Raw genomic sequence first — 23579 nt, forward strand, 5'->3', positions numbered from 1 at the left:
TGATTTTTAGGCTTATTTTATCAGGAAGATAAGACCAATGTCAAACCAGACCTTGAACAAAAGACGTTGCATGCTGGAATTAGCAACTGACATCATCTTTTTCAGAGTCCTTTCTGACTGCCCGTGAGTTTGACAGTTTATATCACAACCTATTAAAAAAGTTGTGGTAGCAGTGATGTTTAAAAAACCAGTGGTCAAGTGAAGGATGATAACATTAGTATTGATTATTTTTTGATTATTTTCCATTCTGAAATGTTTGGATTTCAAATTTTTTTTTTGTGTTTTTAAATCAGAGAGGGAATGTTTTAAGATGCGTGTTTCCTCATGCAAAAAGGCAATTTCTGGTGGCCTGCTTTACTTTTTGGTGCATTATACAAATGTTCATACCGACATTCACATGTAGAGAACTGGGGATGTTTACTTTGAGAATTTGAGCCTACCTTTATATAAGCAATTCTTTTGGATTTCAAAATTTTAAAAACCCTGCAAAGGTGCACATACTATTGCCAGCTTATAGTGACTAAGAAACTAAGGCAATACTGCTGAGACAGACAGTCTGCAATCCATTCAATGTTGACCACATGTTTTTGCTTGTGCACTGTCCTGTGCCTGTATGTGAGCACAAAATTAACTGTGGTTGTGTGCCAAACTTTATGGAAGGCCTGATCTTGTTTATTACTAACCAACAACTAATTTGCAGCTGTAATCCTTGTGTTTGCCCATTCAGTAATCTTGAAACTGTGGAGAAGGCTAATATACCTTCATATGCACTGCGTTTGGAAAGCTTAGCAAAGAATGTGAGTGACACAAAATAATTCCTGATGTTGAAAAATTATGTTAAATAATAAAAAAATATAATAAGAGATTAGCATATACAGAAGCTGGTGAATAATGGTGGGATACAAGTAGTGGGGAAAAAAATATCCGAAGATACTTTCATATGAAAGTGCTGGTCTCCAAAGAGACTACTTGCTAAGGCTGTGCATGCATACACAGTTTTACCTAGCAAGCATTTTTAGGTGTTACTGTTAATACAGACAAATAGGAAATGTAAAATATGATGTAATATATATAAGGCGGGTTTAAAAATAGCATGTAAAGTAAAATATTGCCACTGTTTTGAAGTGGTAATTTAACTGCAAAACATAAAACAATTATCTAGCAAGGTGCGCTGCTGAACTGACGTTGCAAACCAGGGCATTTAAAAGAACACAGCGGCTGTCTTGGCAGCTGTCCCCTGACTCCAGCCCAGGGTGCCATCATCACAGCTCGAGTTGTTCTTTGCTGCTTGTCCCTAGCTGCAGTTCAGGTGCTGTGGTGATGGCAAAATACATCTTACTGCCATGAAAACAGGGAAACTGTATCACTGCATGAATAAGGAAAATACAGAGGTTGCGTGTGTTTGCAAATGCTGATCCGTCCCGAGGGGTGCAACAATTTGTATTAATGGTGCTTGCCCTCCATGAGCCACGTGGTGAAAGGGTAAACCGCTTACCTAACCGTGCATAACTTGCATTGACATTTTAATTCATAAAGTACTGTAATTTCAAATTCCTAAGTTGAAGTTTTTAATGTTTTAAACAAAAAGGTTTATAACAAACTGTTCCTCATGCTACGGTATTTTATAACATCTTTGTCTTTTTCTATCATTAAGAAAAGTGTTTCTGTAATGTTAATTAGCTAGTAACTGCTGTTTTCAGTGTGCTTTAATTACCATATGTTGCTTGATTATATGTTATGAAATAAACTTAAGGTTATTCTAGATTGTTAAATGGTGAGCTAATATATAACTACTGTGCTTAAGATGAGGTTTTTCAGATACAGTGGTGGGGATTTGGGGAGGAGGAAAAGCTAAAAATGCAGTCTCATTCTTAGTATATGAAGACAATTTTAAGAATTGCCTCCTAGATTTTAAAATTACTATTTATGAGAAATATCTGGTAAAATACCATGAAAATACTTTGAATCATAACTGTGCATAATCATAGAATAGATTGTAAAGATGTAACTCTTGGATGATTTGCATATGTGTTACTAATAGGCATCCTTTGCTGACAAGTCTAATTGTACAATGCAAGAGACTTATCATTTCCTATCACTTAAGAATTTAAAAAAAATGCTCCTGTTCAAATTACGTTTAGTAATAGTTACATTATTAGTAGATAAATTACATGTATGTAGTTCTGACTGTGCATGTAAGTAAGTATTGCTGCAGTGACAGTTGTACTTTTTAAATAGCAAGATGTTTAAATAACTTGGTGCTCATGGGCAGTTTTATATTTGATTCCAGATAGAACAATGCTAAATAAAAGGTTGTACTTAATGGTTATGTTATGTTTGGTCAACAGACCAAAAAAAGTAAGCTAAGCTTTAAAGATGAGTTCAAACTTATGATAACAAATACATTTGATTACCTTCCCTATTAAAATAAAAAAGTTGAAAAAATTTTTGAGCAAAATTGAGTATTGTAAAAGGTATCCTGTAACTTTGTCTCCTTTAGGAAGATATTTGCAGCAGTTTTTATATTGGCCATTGACGTAACTGATCTAACACTGGAAACCACTAAGAAGTTTAATATTGTTCATGTATAATTGCCTTAATCTCTGGTCTTTGCAGGAGATGGTGCTTTAAATACTCAAGAGGTTTTTTCCATGATGTTTCTTTCTCAGATTGCTAGAAGAAAATCCGTATTTGTTTCAGTCGATTGTACATAGAAATAAACAGTTTAAATTTTCAGTTGATGCATAACTTTTTCATTTGCTTTACTATATATCTTAAATTCTAGCTTCATCCCTAGTTAAATTTTTGTGGTTATGTTCACATATTTCCTCTCAGATCTTCCAGAAGTTCAGTGTAAGCAGCTGTATAGCTCTGATCATGAGCTAACCTTGCAAATGGTGCAAAATATATGAAGATAAATCCTGTATTGTGCCAGTTTATTCCCCCAAAGATTTTTGTCATCATTTCTTTTACAGAAATGTTTTCAAAATGACCGCCGAAAATATTAACTCTCAATAAACCACCAGTCAATAAATCATTATATTCAGGATCTTTTAGTTTTATGGGTTTTTAAATAAGTTTCCCTTTTTAAAGAGTTTTTCTTTGAAGTAGAGTAAGATTATGGCTCAACAATGTCAATACCTAGGAGGATAAGGTCAGCTGGGGGGGTTGGTTGGTTGTTTTTTTCCCATAGCCTAATAAAATGTGGCATTTTAAGTGCTGTAGAGAGGGTCTCAATTGTGGCCGCTCTGGCAGTTAAGTAACTGCTTAGGGACACTGAAGATGCATTTTTTCATTCAAAGAAAATAAAACCATTAAGTGTTCCTGCCTCTACAAATGTTATAAAATGTAACATACCTGTTAATTTCCCTTATTTTACTATTTGTAGTGGGGCTTTGGTACACAGCAGTTGTTTTAAGTATCAAAGTCTCACTGTCAAGTCACTAAATGGTAGTATTTTTTCTTCTTCTTCTTTTTTTTTTTTTTTTTTTTTTTTAATTTACTAAACTTACTGCTGATCCTGTGAAATACTGTTGGTGACATTTTTGTATGGACAGTTCCAAGTCTTCTGGATTCTTTAGTCGCCAGATAACTTGTGGTTTTGTAGTTACTGATTATTCACTACTGCATTTTGATGCTTTGTACTTTGATGAAAATGTTGTAACAAGAATAAAGTACTTCTAGAGTTAACCTTACAGAGTTGTTTGGGGTGGGGAAGAGTATCTTTTGGGGGCGGGGGGGATGGGAATTTGATGAACTGCTGTTATTAATATAGTAGGCAGTGTATAACCGAGATTTTAAAATGTTTGAATTTAACTTGTATTTAAGGTTGATAAAAAATACGAATGAATCAACCTGGGCTTTAGGTGAAAAGATTTTCAAATGTAAAGATTTTGTGTCTCTGATGGGATTATTTCAGTGGTTTACTGAAACATTTAAGAGAAGGAAAATGTTTCTTTAACTCTAAACAGACGGAATTGAGTTGGGAATTGGGAACAGAGGGGAGAAAAAAAACTTTAAACCCCCCTTTGATTATGATTATCATGAAACTGAGCTTTGCTTCAAGATTTTAACCAATGCTATGTTTTCATAATTTAATTGGTATTTATTTTCTCAGATGTAACTGATTTGGATTTCTTAGAAGATGTCTGTAACAAACTGGATCCATCAATAAGTAACTCATTTACAGCATTATTGTACTCAATCGTGAGAAGTTTAATTGCAGTTTGCTTCTATCATTTTTCTTGACAGCTGTTGAAAATAATGTGGCAGAATTGGATTTATACTGACTTTTAGGAAGCAGATACTTGTTCAAAAGCAGTCAGGTAGTGCAAAGATCCATGCCAATATTCAGAATTCATATTTCCCTTGAATGGAAGGTTGTGATAAAATGGTACATGGTGTGTTTTCATTGCCTGTTGAAAGACTTTCATGCAGTTAAAATAAGCATTTTGATGGTGGTTGAATTAAGAGTTTTTGTCAGTCTCTTCTCATCATGGATGATTAGACTAAAACGTCTGCTTGTCTTGACTTGAGATCACCACAGCTTCAGATAACATGCTTTGTGATTGAAGGTCGAAATATTTTGAATTCTAATAGGCTGCCAGATGAATTGCTTGAAATAGACTGTAAAATTTCAAGGCTTCCTTTTCCATCTGCTGTGAAAAGAACCATTGGGAATGGTTGAGCTTGATGATCATAGAATTACGGGATGGTGATTCTAAAACCCTCAAAGGGAAGTTGCTATGGAGATCTAGTTCCAAACTGTGAAATGATTCACCTCTGAAAGGCTTCAGGGTCTGAGAAGCTGAACACATCATTGTTCAGGTGGTCATTGGTTAGGAAATTGCTGGTGCCTGTGTAATCAGCACTCCTGTGGTAGTTAACGATCTAAAAAGGTTTGTTCTGAATGATGTGGGACAACAGCAATGTGCATAAGATGGCTTCTCTCAATCATAGTTTGCTCAGCCTGGTGCTTGTAAAAATACAGTGAGCTAAATGGCAGAGAAATGAACTGCTTCATTGAGGAAGTCTTTTAAAAACAAAATTCTTTTCTGTGATGGATTTGACATCTAAAGTAAAAGGAGAAGAACTGTTTCAGCTTAAAAAGCTGTGGTTAGATGTTGCAAAAGTGTCCCATTTATATATTTATTTTGCAAGGGGCAGAATGGCAGGGCTGTGTATTTGTATTTGCTTGCGGGCTAAAGGAGTAGTACTGTTGGAAATGAAGATTTCTACCGAGTCACACCTCGGGAACATAATGAAGTGGCCTTGATATGTTCATATTGCTGTTCCCCCCCCCAGTTTTAGGGTGTACCGGACACTCTGCTTTGACAATAATGGAAAAAACCCCACCCTGTATATCCAGGATTCAAGTTAATCAAAGCATATGTTTTCTTTCTTCATTTCTAACTTACTTGCATGTTTTCAGGATAGGGAAAGGGAATAAATAGAAAATGTTTGCATACATGCATAAAGCAATGCGTTTTGTCAACTGGTGCTAAAATTTGCCAGCAGATTCTTAAATTACTTGGAAACTTCAACATACATGCAAGTATTTAATGTACTTTTTCAAGGAAGGCAGAAGGCATTTGCTCAGTGTACAAGTAGTTAATGACTATAGCTGTCTGTACCTAATTCAACATAAAACATTTTCTTGACCATATGAGATTCAGATAAAGAAGTTTGTGTTATTTCTTGCATATCTGCTCAGTATCACCCTTGTCGCAATCCCTTAACACAATCTGTTAATGGGATTTAGTAAAGAAGATGCCAATGGCTACTAGATGGTGCCAGATAGTTACAGAACACAACTGACATGTTGCATGATGTAGTTGCCATTGAAGTAAAATGTTACTGGAGAAAAAAGCAAATGCCTGAGTGTTAACGGATTGCTTCACTAAAATAATGTACAAAATAATGAGTTCTTTACTTCCCATGTAACTGGTCAGCCAGTCTATAGCAAGTAATATGTTTAGTTTTCTGTTGGGATGCTGTTTTGAGTTTTATAAAGAAGAGGAAGGGACTAACATCCAAAGTAAAATATTAATATTGAGTTTTATCTGGTTAACTGTTACATTAAGATTTGAACATTGAACAGGAAATATTGCAAACCCGCTTTATCAGGTCTAGCATCTCAAATAAGATGCAAATTATATATTACCTTTTGTTTTCAGTATTTCAGGAGCTGTTCTGAAAAGATCATTTGATATTTCTTGTGATTCCAAGCCTGTACCATTATGTGAGGTCCTAAGAACTGTGACATTGCCTTTAATTTGTTGAAAAGTAATCACTGCACGTGAAAAATCATGTATGAAGAACAAACCGTCTCTTAAGCAGCTAATGAATAAATTTTTTTTAAATTATTGTTAGCAGGCAGCACTCTTACAAAGTTTTAATTGATTTGCAAAGGATAAATCTGGATGAACTGTATTGCTACTTTTGCATTAAGTTTATGTATTACATTATGAATGTGGGCCAGAATGTCTAGAGGGAAGGTTGTATGATGAGGCACATTTTTATAAGGTAAATTTACTGAGAGGCTTTTTGCTTTTGTTTTTAAAGATATTTTATTCATTTAGCAACACAGCACTTCATTACAAACTTAAGTAGGGCATGTGCGTACATAATGGCACTGATCAAACAGTTTTTGCTTATTTAAGTCTTTATCAACTCTCATTTTTGTTTTACATTGGCTCGCCTTTCCTCAAGTATGTTTACTCCTCCTCACCTCCATTGTGCAATGGAATAGATACTCAAAGGAGAAGCACTCAGATATGGAGAATAAGGTTCTTTGTTAACAGTGGTGATCTGAGTTTACAACTCCTTATAGATACCCTTCTTCTAAAAACTCAGTTACTCTTTTTGTAAACAGTGACTGATCTGTAAAAATAACTTATTTTTTTCCACTCTGCCAAATTCCATAGTTCATTTTTATAGCATTTTTGTAAGGCAGTGCGAGAAGTTTGACAGTTTTGTAGTGCTCTTGTTTTATCATAACAACAATGTAATTTTAAGTTTCAGAATATTTGGGAACTGCTTAGATAACTAACTCCTTGTAGCTGAAAACTTGTCATTACTGAGTTTTGTCTAGGTATTTATATAGCTTAAGATATTGCTTTAAATATTTTTGAAGAGAAGTTGCCTAACTGAAACAACTTTACACCCTTCTTTGTGGGTTCCAGGAGGGTTGTGGTTTTGCATTCTGTGCTGAATGGAACTGTCTATTCATTATTTTACAAAGACTAATAACCCTCCAGGGTGTTGAAGAATGCAGAACAGAGAGTTGAGCTAGCTCTGCACAGGAGCCAAGGTGGGCTCAGCAGAGTCTAATGGCTTGGGCTTTGTTGCAGCATTAGATATCCAAAGTGGTTCAGTAGGACTACAGTCACGGTAACCGCTAAGCAGTGCTGTGTCAGGCCCAATAAAAACTTCAGGGCTCAAGTGATTTTTTTTTTTTTTTTTTTTTTTTTTTTTTTTATTTCTGCAGCTTTGGCATAGTCAATCTGTGACCCAGATAAATTGTCTGTGAATAATTAAAATGTTTCCTGTATATCTGGTCATTCAAGGCCAGATAGAGCTGCCCTGTGGGTTTCTGCTGATGGCTGCTAGTTGCTATTCGTGATCTGTGTAAATATATTGTCTTAAAAACACAGTTATTGTTAGCAATTATATTTTGTTATGGTGACTGTCAGAGATTCCAGTTAAGACTGACACCATAGAGGTTGGCACTGAGTATTCCTAAAGAGAAGACCTTGATGACTGACCGTCAGAAAGAAGGGGTAAAATGCACCATGGAGATGGTGGTGGTGGAAGTCATCTAAATACATAGTTAAACATATAGGCATATTTCTACTTTTCAAACGGTTTCTGTTTAGGAACCATGTTTTTGTACAGTGTAGATGCCATCAGATTGCAAATACATGAGTTCCAGTCTACTTTTGAGTAGAAACATTGTCTTCTGTGATAAGTGTCTTCTGTGAACAGTCTGGATATGTGGTACACAGAGGCATGTTAAAATTTATCCACCGATGTTTGTGGCCAGACCTTCCTGCGTGTACTAACCTTTATGCAGGCGACGCTGCCATGGGAGCGCTCCCCAGGGAGGGTGATACTGTGGAGACTCGCTCTTGTTCCCGTTTGCTTCTCTATTCCCAACTTGAACTCACAAAGGAAGGTTTTCAGTCATTAGAACAGAAAGTAACATAACGCAGAGCCTGGCTGAGCTCAGGTTGACAAGAGCACTTGTCTCTGAAGCAAACATTTGCATTCTTCAGCCTTTTTGGCTTTTGGACATGTTGCAGTGGTCCAGGCTGGATTCCAAATACCCCTCCTTCTTCCAGTTAACACAGATGTACTTTGGAAAAATATGAACACAGAGGCTTGTTTTTCCTAGGGAGTTCTTATTTAAAACAATTTATGTGGTATGTCAGCCATCTCAAAGTTTTGCATCGAGTGCTGCCCTTCCTAGTGTCTTCCGATAGTGAGTCCCTGCAAATTACCATGTGCTGCGATCCTGGATAAAGTGTGCTGCAAGAAGAGTAACCAAGGAGTTTGTCCCCAGCACTATTTGGTGGGCTGTGCAGTGATAGTATTTCAGATATATGATCAAGGGCAGTCAGAGTGAGCCCTCTGCAAACAGAGGCATGAAGGGCTCAAAGATTTATTCCTTCAGCTGTCAAATAATGTCCTTTACCCAGTGTGACCAACTTGATAGCAAATCTCAGCAGGTAGAAGGTTTTGCCTGCAGAGTGTTGACTACATCCCAGTGGTGCTAGGATGAAAGAGCAATGGCAAGTAAACACATTTTACATCTGAAATAAATCACTAATATTTGTAACACAGACTGAAGGGTAAGGGCTCTGGAACAGGATTTTACAGATAAGCTCACTGGAGCGACTGTCTTGGTAACAACTTTACTCTGTTAAAACTGCTTCCACCAGGAACAGAATTGTGGTTTCTTCTGCCAATTTACGTGTCCTGAAGTGAATTGCTTTGCCTCAGTGTTTCCCGGGGAGGTTATAATTCTCATCTCTGACCTTGTGCAGTACTCACTTGATGAGTACTTTTATGCAAATGTAAATTCTTTGTATGCTCAAGAAGTTGATACTACAGTCATTTAAAATCCTATATTGCTGCTACATGCTCTCATTGTGTGTCTGCCGGTGCAGAAATAGACTTGCCCTTTTTTGTCAAATACTCCCAATAGATTTGATATTGAAAGGACTGCCATTCAGCTGCTATTTCAGACTTTTGGGGAGGGGTGCTTGATTTGCACTCTCTTGACTGGTGTGATATTAGGGCTCAGCAGGGTAAATGTAGCTGCTTATCTTTTATATAGGTAAGTAATGAATTTGAGTCCTAATACCGCACCAGTCAAGAGAGCCCAAAGCAGCTGCTTTTACCATCCTGTGTCTGTATAGCCATATGGTACACATAAACTGTAACATTGTGTTTGAAGTAATTAATGCTGCAACTAATATTCTGAACTGTTTTTCTGTTGCTAAAATCAGCTAAACTTGAGGATAAAAACAAGTGGTTTTAATGGGAATTAAAACCTTTTCTTGTATTTCTACGATGCAGGTAAAACAAAATAATTATTGCCACAGTGACTGCTTGCATTTTAAATAAACTTATACATATTATTTAAAAAAAAATCTAGTTAACTTTAAAATATGTAAGTTTTCTTGTCATTTAGGGTTCTGTGAAGCTGATCATCAAGAGGGTTGCAAATCATTGGCGGTTTCTATTTTCAGAGTTCCACATCCCAGAGTAATTTGCTTTAATTTCACCCAATTTAACCTATACTTCACACCATCACCATTCAGCTTTAATAGCTATGTTCTATGCATAAGAAAAGCAGATAAATGTCCACAATTAGACTGTGAGTGATTACAACTAGTTAGGGCTTTATGAAGACAAAACTTAAAGGGCTGTAGCACAAAACAAAGCCACAAAAGATGTCTGAAAAAATTCTTTCTTCAGAAGTCAAGGTTTACTACAGCATTTTATTTAATGTTTTTTGTACTTGATTTTGCTTATGTTGAAGATGTAGGCAGGTGCACCTTCTTCAACTGAAAATTACTCTGCTTAAAGAATATTAGGTTTGTGTTACAGGTGATTAATTTCACTTGAAATTAGCTTGCAAGCGAAAACATGCTAAACCTACTTTATTTGTTGGTTCTTTGTTAACACGTGCTATGTTTAAGAAGCTGTAAAATGTTGACTCTGACAGTATTCTTTTACCCTTCTAAACATGAGTATGCATAGTAAAACGTACCATCATCAAAGTTTAATACGTTCTATAATGTTAAATGTACTTGTACCTCAGTAAGAAATAGCGGTATCTTTTACCATTTAAATCTTTATAATATTGATGATAGCATGTCAAGCCAGCCTAAGTACAGATATCATTTATAATTTAATGTTTTTTGACACTTGTAGTCTTGTTTCTTTTGATAGCTCAAAGAAATACCCTGCTTCGAGCTCTCACCCCACCCCACCCCCAAGTTACCCTATTTTATTTCTTTTTGTTCTCTCCCCCATCCAGATAGATATTATTGCTCATTTATTTCCGGGCTTATAACAGGGTATGTATGTGTATTGTGATGTGCCATATCAGTCTGTGATGAGCAGCTCTTTTTGATAACAGTCGTTGAATGTATGCTGGAGAGGAAGTGCAAGTATCAATTATTCTGTATGTCTGGGTTTTGGTGGTGTTATTAAACATTCTCTTGTAGCTTATTGACAAAAAAGCCTGGTTGTTACCCTAAATACCAATGGGAGTTTCAACTTGTGATGCAGTTCGGATTCTGATCAAATTGTAAATATCCCTCTTCATTACAGCATAACATATACCAACACAGTTGCTTACCTTTTGTAAATGAATACAAGATGCCAAAATGCTCTTATGTGGAGCTTAATATTAGCCAAATATTTTGTTCCATTTTACTGTAAGGGTAAGGATAATTAAAGAAATGAAGCAACTGATATATCAAATATAAATTAATCTTGAAGATATTCCTTAATTTCCATAATTGCAATTAGAGCAGAATAAGATAAGTCTAGTAGTATTATTTCGATTTGGTTTTTAGCGTCTCAGTGGCAGCTTGGATCAGCTAGAAACAATAAAGTTTAGGTTATAGGCAGCTTCGTTTTTGTGTCGAACTAGTTTTATATGCTATATCATAAAACTTTCAGTCCAATCAGCAACTACATTTAAATACTGCAAATTGTGGCAGCAAAACAATAATTCTGCTGATTAGCCCCTTTCCATTTCTTGTAAGTGAACTGTTTATGCTGTTGAGTACCTTTTGAAAAAAGAAAAAGCCAAAACAGCCTTGATTAGTCAAGGAGTAATTGGATGACTTGATTTTAGCAAGAGAATGAATTGGTTGATGATAGCCTGTAACTAAGTGTAGTGGTTCTGTTCAGATGAATACATAACATACAGTCATCAGATCTTGACAGGTATAACATAAGCAATGCAAAAATCTCTGGAGGCTGAGAGGTAAATTTTGTCAAAGAATTTTGAAGCTGATTCTTGAAAGAAATGGAAAGAAACGTGCATGCCATTAGATGATACCGTTTAAAATGTGGCATTTGTTACCGCTGTGCTGTATACATATTTATCTGCTATTACTTTTGCATGTGAAGAAAAGATGTGGTCTGTGTGTCCTGGCTGCCAGCAAGACCTGACAAATAGACAGTTCCTGTTCTTCCGCAGGGAAAAACCAAGAGTCAGGTTTCACATCTTCTCCAGCCGGTTATTCCGTTTTCTCGATCTTTTTTATCTAGTATCACTTGAAAGCAAAGTGCAGAACCAGCTATCACTGCGTTACTTCTTTAATGCCTCTTTTAAAATATTTTTGGGCCCACCACACTTGGATCCAAACAGCCCAGATAAAGTGCTCAGCCGAAGATAAATCCTTCCCTGAAACTGAGGAATCCTTTAGGTTTGGGCCCACTGGCAACAGAAGAGGGAGCTGGATGTGGCAACGATCATTTCCAAGCTCCTCATTTCTAGTAACTTCAGGTTAAGTCATTACGTTTGGTGCTGTTAGATGGCAAAATGAGTTCTGCTGCTGTGTTATGCTTTACTATTACGACATGGGAAGAACAATAGATTTTCATTATATTCATTGCAGAAGGTCCTTGTCCATAGCTCATACTGTCTTGAGAATGCAGTGGTATGGCTAGTTTTGGAGAAGTTCATATTAAATATCTTTTTTTCTGGAAATGAAAACTTCGGAAGCTAGACCACAGAGCCCAGCAGCCAGTAGCCTGGCAGGTGTGAGTGTGCTGCAGAAGATAGTGTATAGGCAAGTTTCTAACCTTGGAAAGGTCCCTCATAGTTACAGAAGTTGAACCCTCATTATGTCAGTAAGAAGACAGACACATTGTGTTTGAGGTTCACCACATTTAAACACAGTTCATAATCAGAATGGGTTTTACCTCTGACAGGTGACTCTGTTTATTCTCTCTGTTCTTCTGCAACTATCCCCTTCTAGTCCTTTTCTTCCTCACCTGGATGCCCTGTTAGTATGAGTTTAGGGAACCTTTCTTCCCTCACTTTTCTACCAAGCTCTCTCAAGCTAGTAATTAGCTTGAGATCAAAATAAGACTGCTGGATCTCCTTTTCTCTCTCTCCCCATTATTTTTACTCACTGATTCTGTTGTAGTCAGTGATCAGTATGAGCCAAGTGAATATCAGCATTTCTTCATCAATGTTTATTTTTCATTTGCCTTCTTCAGAGAGCTACATGTCCATAAACTAACTGGTGTTCTTTTTCTGCCTGATACCCAAGATAATCTTACCTGTTCATTCAGAAAACTGGAATTCTCATCTCTTTGCTGTCATCTTGCATCTGAAGACCTACCTCCCATCCTCCCTGCTTCTTCCAATTCAGCATATTTTAGTGGGTCCTTTTCATTTTCAACAGGCTGCTTTGCTACATAGTGCTCGATATCAACTACTGATACTACTGCTTACTCAAGGTTCATGGCCTGTGTCCACCTTGTGCATTTTGATCATCGTACAGGTGTTGCCGTACTATCTTTAATTGAACAGTGATGTCCTTCTCAGTCTCCTATTCGTTGTATTTTAAAATAGAGTTTTTGAGCTTTCTGTTTTGCTGCTGTGTATGCTGGAGGGAAGGAGGGGTTATCATATCATCTTCCCTAACAAAAGGCCTTGCTTGACAGAGGAATTTCACTCACTAATAAAGCAAAGGCAGAGAGACATTAACGATCTATATCAGGTAATATTTGGAGATTAATATTATACTGCTTATTTTCATCTTTGTGAGTTGCAAATAATATACACATTTTCTGATATGTCCTATTTCTTGAATCAGTTTTACAACTCCATTTTTTTCTACTACTTTACATTTCTGTATAGACTGCTGTACTTTTTCCAAGAGATGTCATCTCTTGCACAGAGCCTAATTCCTAAGGTTTCCACCAGTTCTTGCTTGCCAAGTCTTCATTCAGCTCTGCAGACAGGATTGAGTTCCCTGCAATGGTCAATCTGATTTGTGCTAGACCATCATTACAAAGCAGGCTTGAGGCTGGTATAACAGATCGCCCAAGATACATCCCACATGGATCTTGAGACGAAGTTATAACTAAGGCTTTTTCATCATAGCAGTGTCTCTCCCTTTTTGTTTCCTTCTTCCTTGAGTATCCCATCATCTCACTTCTGGCTAGGCTGTCAGTCAGAGGCTGATCTGTTGTAGGTTGATGACTGAAGGCGGTATTGACAAACCCTGAACAAGAGATTCACAAATAAAGCTCAATGCCTGTTGGTTGTTAAGAAGAGTCTCTCCGTTTATGCCCAAATCTGGACATCAGCGCCAGTTTGGCCTTTTGTGTGTACAAAATCTTATACCTACCACTTCCTTATGGACTCTGACTGTCTCAATGGGAAGATATTTAAATTTCTCTCCTCTAAGTGTTCCTGATAACTTAAGAAAAAAAACCCAAAACTGCCATGATTAATTTAATGGATCACCTGTCTATTTAAAAGGGAATTGTATGACCTTTGTCAGCACACCTGTTGACAGGTTTTCTCCTCTCCAAGTTAGGAAAAATGTACTTTTCGTCTAAATGTAGAATTGAAAATTTAAGCTCAAAACCCAGTGTTGTAATGGAATATGCAACTAGTGTTCATTTCTTCCATGAGATGAGTCAAGCAACCCAGTGAGGAGGAGAGAAAGCCTTGAATGGGAAATCATCAGCTCAGTAGAGGGGCTCCTTACTTGACCATGCAACTGCCTATAGCCAGATGGGTCTCTTGTCATCGATGTTGCCTAAATGAGCTGCAGGATGGCTGCTGACACGGGCATGAGGACGGCTGACAGGAGGAGGAGACGGGAAGAAAACTCTGGCAGAACGTTGGAAGTGTCTGTGGGTTAAAGCGTTTAGTGGACTGAGAAGACAGCGGTGGTGGAATGTATATATTCAGTTTTATAGGGGTGGAATTACACTGAATTAATTGGTTTTGGATGAATAAAGAACTGGATTTTTTTTTTGTGAAAAGGAATGGGAAGATGTGAAGAAATGAAGATAATTGCTGGAGAAGTATTTTACTGTTGTTGAAGAAAATGGAAAAATATAACTAATATATAAGCTGTGTTTTGTTATTACTGGCTAATTCACCTTACACTGGCTTTTTCAGAAAAACTTCATTCTTCCTTAAGACCAAAACAAGCTGTTTACTTTACTTTTTATTTTTATGTTCTAAATGCAAGATCTTTATAGTCGTGGAGCTTTTCTCCTGGCTTTAACAGTGTGGGGGTTTGTTGTTGTTCTTTAAACCCATGGTCACCAAATGCAGAAGGAAGATGTAAATAACTTGAGAGTTTATTATTTAGATGGTAATGGAGACTTTTTTTCTTGATACAAAGAAGAAAGGTAAACTTCTTACTTTTTTTAGCTGCATAACTACTACTCACCTGTTGAGAAGGCGGGGCAGGTAGACTTTTCTTTGATCTGTATGGTGATGTCTTCCTACTTTTTTCTCCACTTTTTATTCAGTATTTTCCTTGTTAAATCACAACAGAGCTGTTTAAATTGTATTCTACTATTTGTTCATCCGAACAGCCCATGACCCATTGAGTCAGGTGCTGACTTTAATTGCCTGGCATTAGTATGGGTTAGTGTAGTGAGTTTGCATTTGGCAGAGCAGCCTGTTCTCCCGTCACGGCCACCATCAGAGTTGGATCTATTGCTGAGGTGATTCTCCTTGTACCAAGCAAGCTCACTCATCATCTTTGGAGAAAGGAGGGAAATTCTGATAACCACTGTTTTAAAGACTTTTCATAAGTTTGTGTGAAAATTATTCTGACATTTGACTGTCAACAACATTTTAAACCTGTGTACCGTGTGTTTTGATGTAAAATCTTTATTGCTGAAACCACTGATTTCAGTAAGTTAAAAGAAAAGATGATGTTTAAGAAGTGCATGACAACAAAGAACCCTGTATATCAGTTAAGGAATTGTTTGTGGTTTACCCTGTTTGCTATCTTATATTTAGTACAAGAAGTGCCTTGGGGTTTTTCTACTGTGTTTAAAAAAAAAAAAAAAATTCATTTTGGTAATATTAAAATTATTTTCGTGGTTGATTTCTCAGGCCTATCTTTAATGTTACAAGATAGGCATGCAAACGCTCTGAAAAATTGATCCAGGAATAAGTAATAAACTGTTTTTAATTGTTAATATTTTTATTTTTTAAATATGTATTGATTTTGGGGGGGGTGGGGTGTTGGTGATGCTGCTTATCTGATAATTTAAATCCTGGTTGAATTATGTTGCCAGATTGTCTTCAGAAGGGCATGAAGTCAGCACACATGCTTCAGTAATATCTGGTTGTTTTACCCTTATGTTTCCAGTTGGCAATTTGAAATTATGGCTTCAACTGCACTTTAAATATGTGATAATAGCATGTGTTTCTAATAAGGGCCAGCACCATTTTGTTCAGATAGTGTGAATGGTTGTCACTCATATATGACAAATGCACCTTCATCTGCTTCTTTGATGGCCCCCTAAAAACCATACCCTCAAATCAGGCCGATGAAATTAGCTGCTGTGTAAATTGTGTGTCTGAGTGGTTCATTATCTAATCACCGTCAGAACCACAGTGATAAAGTAGATTGAAACAGGGACGAGGTCTGCCAGATGATTTCAGGCCTTTTTTTCTAAGCTCTGTTTCCCTTGGAAACACTAAGAGTCGTTCAGAACTTCAGAATTCTTTGTCTAGAACTTCTTTTTTTTCTTAATGCATAAAATTGGTCAGCCAGTGAGGGCTGCCAGGGTGATTTGTTAGGATTTCTTTCCATGAGTCTTTTAGTCATTACTGCATGTATTATAATGTTCTGCAATGTTCAATTTAGCTACTATGTTTGTTACTACTAGGTTAGATACTATTAAATACAGTGGTACCTATTTTCAGTAAAGTGCTCTAGCCTGTTCCTATTTAGAAGAAACTCTTAAAGGTGTGTTAAGTGCTCCTGTGAAATGGCAAAGTGCTATGCTTTGTATGTATCTTTATAAAGCTTTGGATTCTGGAGCTGATATGTAAATTAACAGACTAAAACAGTATGATATAAAACATTGCAGGGGACACTTGCATGTGGACAGTATGTCAGACCTACTGACTTTTTCATCTCAAACTCCTGTCACTCTTAATAGTATGTTGTAAATATATATTTCTTGTCTTTTTAGCTTAGTAAGTAATTTAAGTGTTCTTTTGTTTTAGGAGCGTTTGAAGATGATGATATCACTCATGTTGAAGGAAGTGTAGATCCCGTTCGTGACATCGAAATAATACATGAGGAACTTAGGCTTAAAGATGAGGAGCTGATCATGCAGAGTATAGACAAGCTTGAAAAAGTAGCTGTAAGAGGAGGAGACAAGAAATTAAAACCTGAATATGTAAGTATAAGTATATGACCTATAAAAGTAGGTCATTACTCTCTGTATTGAATTGAAATTTTTGTATTGTTGGGTTTTGTTACTGATCTTCCATGTGTATAACATGAAACACTACCACTATTTCTATGTGTATTTTAAAGTAATTATTATTATGAGTAGAAAAATTATTAGAATGAATTATTTGCTGTGTTGACAGTGTAAGATTTCACTGATAAAGCTAATTGTAATTTTTAAAATTTAACTGTTATTTTCTTGCTGACCCAGCTTTATGTGAGAATTGCTAATGCTTCATCAAACTTACATCAGTGTTTAGTTGTAATTCAAAATCCAGGACTCACTTCTGAATTATTCTTGCTGTTAAGTTCTAGTCTGTTGATACTAGTATTCCTGTAGCCACCGAGTGAATATATTTTCTTGGTGTGGTTGCGCTTTGTGCCTTTTAGTGCATGTTAAATAAAGTCTGCTAGTTGAAATTAATTTTAGAATGTTGTGGAAAGCTGCTTAAATGAGCTCAATTATCACAGGGTAGTAGTGGTGTTTCTTTGTAAATTAGAAATGTATAGTAATTATCAACTTCAAAATATATTTTTGTAAATGATTATTTTACTGCCACTTGTCTTTTGAGTCTGCTACACTTTGCCAGTAGTCTAGTTATTAATTTTTCTTTATTTCATTAATCTTCTGTAAATATTTCAGGTGGTATATAAAGCACATTCTCTAATTATTACAGCAGTGTATCAGTGTGGAAATAGACTATTTATGCCTAACAATTAAGTAGTAAAAAAATACTGTTTTCTCCCATGGCTTTTTAGGTAGCAAGTAGTTAGAAAAACAATGTCATATCGGTGCTGGTGCTTTATTTTATCAGTATTGAAGTGCAATGAAAACTTGTTGGCCCTACCTAGTGTTTGGAAGTGAATAGGAACTGAAAGTGAACATCCTTCTCCAAGATATTCTTCTTCATGATGCAGTGTTAAAAAGCACTTCTTTGGTAGCTTCTCTTGGTGAAAAACTAGTCTTCATCTGGCTTGAAAAGTATTTTATTCCCTGATTGGTCTAAGCCAGAAAAAATAGCTATTGTTGGATGATTTGAAGACTTGCACATAAGCCCAGAGAGAGAGAAGCAGGTATGCTTCATTTAAGGTCTTGTCTGACATGCGTCAACCCACCCATGGGTACATGTGGGCAGTGGTTTTTCTTTTTTACAAAAGGTTGCACCTGCCTAGAGAAACAGTGCTGCTTATGCCTACAGTTTCAAATAGCATCCACATAGTCTTTGACCTTTTAATTCATCTTAAAGAAAGGCGCAAGCAAAAATCCTGTCCATGGTGAATTCAAACTTCAGCCTAAGGCTAAATTTTATATTGGTTGTGATGCTGTTCTGCCCCAGTCTTTAGCTCTTCTCACTTGCTTTCTTGTGTTGCTGTCTTTGGAAACAGCTTTGCTCGGCTCCTCATGATGGAGACGTTCTTGTCCAGTTTTTGAGTGTATCTCTCTGGGTGCTTTGAGAGTTTCACATCACCCTCTATGTTCTTCCTGTGCTAAGGAAGAAGTCTGCACTTTTGTGATTGCGAAGAAATATAACTGAAGTGTGTTTTAAATAAAACTCTTAATAGTCATGATATGACTGTAATGGGTGGTAGGTACAGTTACTGTTGTATGACAGAGCTGCTCTTACTCATTTTTTTAACTACAGGAAGTTGGTATGTGTTTGAAAACAGAAAATGTCAGATTATTCTCAAATCAAGGGAGACAGTAAATAAAAAACCCTCAAATCTGGAAATGCAATTTAAATTAATTAAAGCAAACTTTTAAATCTACATTATTATTCTGTCTTTACCCAGCTTCAGTTCTCATCCTTCTCTCTGCCTCTTCCTTCAGTCTCCGAACTATTACTTCATCTGTAGTTCACCCGTCAAAATCACTTGTCATCTTGTCATCTTGTGTTTGTAGCTTACACTTCCCGTCATTCCTTGGGGTTTTTTTTATCCTTTCTTTATGAACACATGCAGAGAAAACACCAGGTTCTTGAAGTCGTGTTGCTCCGCCAGTTCTGTTCTCAGTAACAGCTGTTACACTTGACCAGTCTCAGCTGAGTTTGTCAAGAACAATAGAGGTTTCAAAGGTATTAAATTCTTTTGTTTCATGGAAAGGGGTGACTGAACAGAATGGAGAGGCACAAATTAACGCTCCCCTTGAGACAAAGGCTGCACATAGGAACTACAGTCTCTAGGGAATCTCTTCAGGGAAGTGCTGTGGGGCATCACGTCTGTGAGTCCTGCTGATCTTGGACCTTCTTGCTTGTCTTCCTTTGACTTGTGTGTTTGAATTGTAAGGTAGACAGTAGACCTTAGTAAAATGGGCTTTTTTAATGGTAGAGGCCTGTGAAAGCTCTGCCTGGTTACTTTTCTTTTCCTGGTACATCAATCCTTAGGCCTAGTTACACAGCTTCTACAAATAGATTTGTGTAGTTGTAAGATTGTAATAGCAATTCTTGGGCTTTTCCAGCCACTAGATGGGTTTATTTAGATGTTCAGCCACTGGGTTGTGAGGCACTCCTGTACGGTTTGCTTTGTCTCTTTTCCTTTAACATTTTGTGTTGCAGAGAAGACCTATGGTTGCATTTATATAGTACACTGCGTGATAAACTGTGTGGTAAATGACTTAACGGGTCTAGGAGAGAAACCAGACAGGATTGGTGGAAAAAAAAAACCAGTTAAAGATTATGCTTTCCTAAAGCAGTACCCAAATGTTAGGACTGTATTTTGGCTGTTTGATCATTCTGCACTTCCTGAATCTGTTGCATTTTGCAATTAGCTTGTTGGGCACAGAGAGAGTTCCCTGTCCAGCACAATTTGTAATGTTTTTTCTATGCAGCTTGCAGCTACTGTTTAAGGCTTCCTCTTTCCAGGGTGGAAGAGTCGTTAAGAAACAGTATGGACTGGAAATAATACTTTTTTTCAAACAGGGTGTCTTAAAAAAAAATAAAATGGGTGGGGGGGCGGCAAGGGAGGGGCTGGGAGAGAACTTGGCAGGATTTGTCTTTCTATGTTATTTCCCGGTATAATACATAGCCATTGCTAATAGTCTGTTCCTTCCATAGCAGAGGTGCCCAACAAATGGCTCTTGCTCTTGTCTGTGCTCTATGAGTGTTCCCAGTCATTTTCCCTTTCAGGAAAACTGGAAGGTTACAAGGGAAGAGACTTGGTATTTGTAGGTTGTTTTGAGTTTGGTTTTTGTTTTGTTTTTAAGGCTCAATGTTAAAATTTTAATATCTCTCTTTTTCATTTTTTTCCTTTTCCCATCCTTTTGGGAGTAATTTAATGTAAAAACACTTGAGAATTTCTGAAGAGTTGTAACTGGTTGAGAGTTGTGAAAGTTCTGTGGTTCATTCAGATAAAGGTGTTGCAAGCTTTCTTACCTGTATCACTTTCAGACCTTTCACTGGCTTGCTTTCCCCTGCTGAACAAAAACATCTAGCACTTGAATTGTGTTTTTGTTTCTTTCCACTTTTTTTGAGAGCACTTTGAGATTTATTGAGGAAGAACACTATATAAGATTAGGGGAAGAAGAAGAAGGTGAGGAAAGAAAAGAAATGGTATTGATCTTAGTCAAGTATGTTTTTCCTTTGGTAGTTTGCTGAATATAACAAATAACCTTAATATGAAGGCTAAGGAAAAGTTACTTATTTCAGAGAGGCTATAATCTCCATGTGACCTGTGTAAAGTACTGTTGGCATCGAAGGGGATTTCACTGTGTGTTTCATGGAACCTAACTGAAAGTAAAAGTCATTCTTGTTTCATAAATATGAATTGTCTGCTTTAGAGGATTCTCTTTATCAGTAAGCTTCCACAACTGAACTTGGTAGTCTGAAATCTCCAAAAGGTTTAGGAGGAGAAAAAAAGAAAATTGTCAGTCTGTATCGGTGAACAGTTTTTAAATCTGAGATTTGTATTTGTCAGCCTTCTTGCACCTCTGTTGTAACTTGTTAATTATAATTTTTCCTTCGCATAAGCCCACACTGCATACAGTTGGTAAGTTCACCTTTATGCGGTGACCTGGCTTTGCAGTTGAATACAGTGTTAACTGTTTATCCTGTCTCTCAGAGAACTGATTTCTCAATCCCCTGTCAGGAGAAATAAAATAGCCAACTGCTGTTAAGGAGCCATCAATGAAATAACTTTCAAGTTCTACTTAAAATCAGTGACACAATATGGTCCAAGATCACCAACATGTCATGTTGACATAGGCTTGGAATTGCTTCCTTTACATGTATATTTTTGTCTGTTTTGCAAGAGTTCTCACTGCCTTCTTAGAAATGACTGTCTGCTTTTACTAAGGTTACTATTCTTTCCAACTCAGTATACCTTTAAATATTATTTTGGCTATAACCTTCTAAAGAGATATTATAGAGTAAAAATACCCCTGTTATTTGCATGTATTAAAACAGTGCGAATATAATTTCAGAAAGCAATCAGGGTGATTTTGATTTTATCTATTAAATCTGTCTGGTGCTGGTGTCTGCAGAGACATGAGAAAGATTTTGGCGCTAAACTTTATTATTAGCTTATTTATCTGTCATTTTGGGTAGTAGGAGATTTCAAAGTAAAATGCAAATATGTACAAATTTATGGATCAGGATGTACAAATTTAAAAACTTGTTTTAAAAAAAAATTTTTTTTAATTTATGGGATTTTCAGTCCTGGAGACAGAAGTCTTCAAGTTGATACAATATAATATAGTTAAGTGATCTTTATTGTGAGATTCACCTCTAGTCCTTAGAGATTGACCTTCTGCAGTAGATAGCTATTCCTTCAGCCCTTTGTTAGGGCACGGAATTTTGAACTCCAGCACAGAATAATTCTTAGTGGTAATGGTATTCTGATTTATATATCTGACCACAAGAATATTATTTATAGTTGAGTTCACGCAGATTATTGATATTAGTGATATGAAGTCAAAATCTTTAGGTCAGTGTCAATGTCTGCAGTGTTTGAGCTTCCAATTTTCAGTTGAAAGGCAGCTTTTACAGTAGGTCATGATCAATGTTCACTGCATTTGAACCTCCAGTTTTCAATTGAAAGGGGTGCTTTTACAAGTTCTGTGAGATATCTAAATTCCATTGTTCAAGTCTGTCAATTTAAAAATAAGATTAGTTTTTCAAATCAAACAAATTTTGTAAGAGCAAAAGTAATTGCAATTATGAAAAGAGCAGTTAGAGACTCCTTTTTTTAATGTAATGGTACCAGAACCATCTAGTGCATATTTAACTTCCAGGAACAGTATCAAGCTTTGTTTTGTTGCTGCGCTGGGCGATGAACTAATCATTGATACAATGACAATAGGCATTGAGTATGTGTATCTGTCAGCATATATGTACTATGAGGAGTAAAGCAAAATCTTCCTAATGATGTTTTAAGTAGATTTAATCCCTTCCTCCCTCCTCCCTTCCATTTAACATCTTGGTCCTGTCCTGATAATACAGTAACTGTTTGAAAGATGTTTTTTCATTCATTTAAAATTACCAATACGGTGTGGGAGATACTTCACAAACAACAAAGAGCTGGTAGATCCAGTTTCTTCTCATTACCAATATATACTAGGTGAAAACAGGGTGACAATCTTTCCTTCCTGCAATATTCTGATGAATGGGATGGCACCCAGCAGAATTTGCTGACCTCGTGCTGCAAGCTGCTCGCCAGAGTTCTCATGGATGGATGAACTCTTATTTCCTCTAACTGATGATGTCAGTTGGGAATTTTCACCTTTCTTTCGTTCCAAGTTGAAGATAAATACAGCAGTGAATTGTTTGGGGTTTTTTGGGGTTTTGGTTTTTTTTTTTTAAGCCAGTTTCTTTGGTCTCTTTTTGTGAGGAGAGTTTGAGAGGCCAGTTTGTTCCACTGGAGATGGAAGGAAAGGAGCAGCATATGCGTACACTGTTGACATACTTTCTGCCGATGGCTGTTACAATTAGTAACTTAAATCATAGAGAATTGAGAAAATATTTATATTCTTAATGCATATAATTATGCCTAAAATCTTTAGTGGACCATTTACTGTGCTTAATGTGGTATTTAGAGGAAATTAAAGTTCATTCTGGAGAACATTTTGAGTGTAACAGGAAAATATTCATGGCAGATGTTTGTGAATTAATCGGTAGTAAAGCCTGACTTAAAAGTACATAATGTGTAAATACACGTTTGGATTTCTTTTGGTATTATCAGTAGACAAAGAGAAGTCAATGCTGAAATACTTTCTGTCAAGGCTGATCTTTCCTGTGCAGATTTGAACAGTGGCTTAAAGTAATTACTTTTTAAAATAATGTCTGTATGGGTATCTCTAGATCCAAGCTATGGTGTAATTTTTAAATAGTATATACATATGCCAAAATAACTCCATATATGAATACTTGTATTCTGAAAAAGACACCTTTTTCAATTGGCTTAATTCACATCCAGAACAAATGCATTCACATGTGGGTTTATTTGGAAATAAGTGTGTATAGACTAATGCAGTAAGAAAAGTTTAGTGGAACTCTATGGAAGATGTTTCATTTTACTTTTCGGTGCAATTTCCCTGTTCTGAATTTCTGAACTGCTAGAAATAATCACTTGTAGATGGACTGCTTTCTGTATTCTTGCCTGCTT

The 23579-nt window shown here is 36.4% G+C and overlaps 1 protein-coding gene across 3 annotated transcripts in view; it reads left to right on the top strand.

Moving 5' to 3' along the window:
* OLA1 (Obg like ATPase 1) overlaps positions 1 to 23579 on the top strand; it is a 103799-nt gene that overhangs the window by 33135 nt on the left and 47085 nt on the right. For all 3 annotated transcript variants that reach the window (XM_030018203.2, XM_030018204.1, XM_041124413.1), the window contains one exon: positions 16757 to 16932. In XM_030018203.2, coding sequence (XP_029874063.1) covers positions 16757 to 16932 — 176 coding nt within the window. The remainder of the gene's footprint in view (positions 1 to 16756; positions 16933 to 23579) is intronic.

This window comes from Aquila chrysaetos, chromosome 6, assembly GCF_900496995.4.
Source record: "Aquila chrysaetos chrysaetos chromosome 6, bAquChr1.4, whole genome shotgun sequence".
In the NCBI taxonomy this organism is placed as follows: Eukaryota; Metazoa; Chordata; class Aves; order Accipitriformes; family Accipitridae; genus Aquila; species Aquila chrysaetos.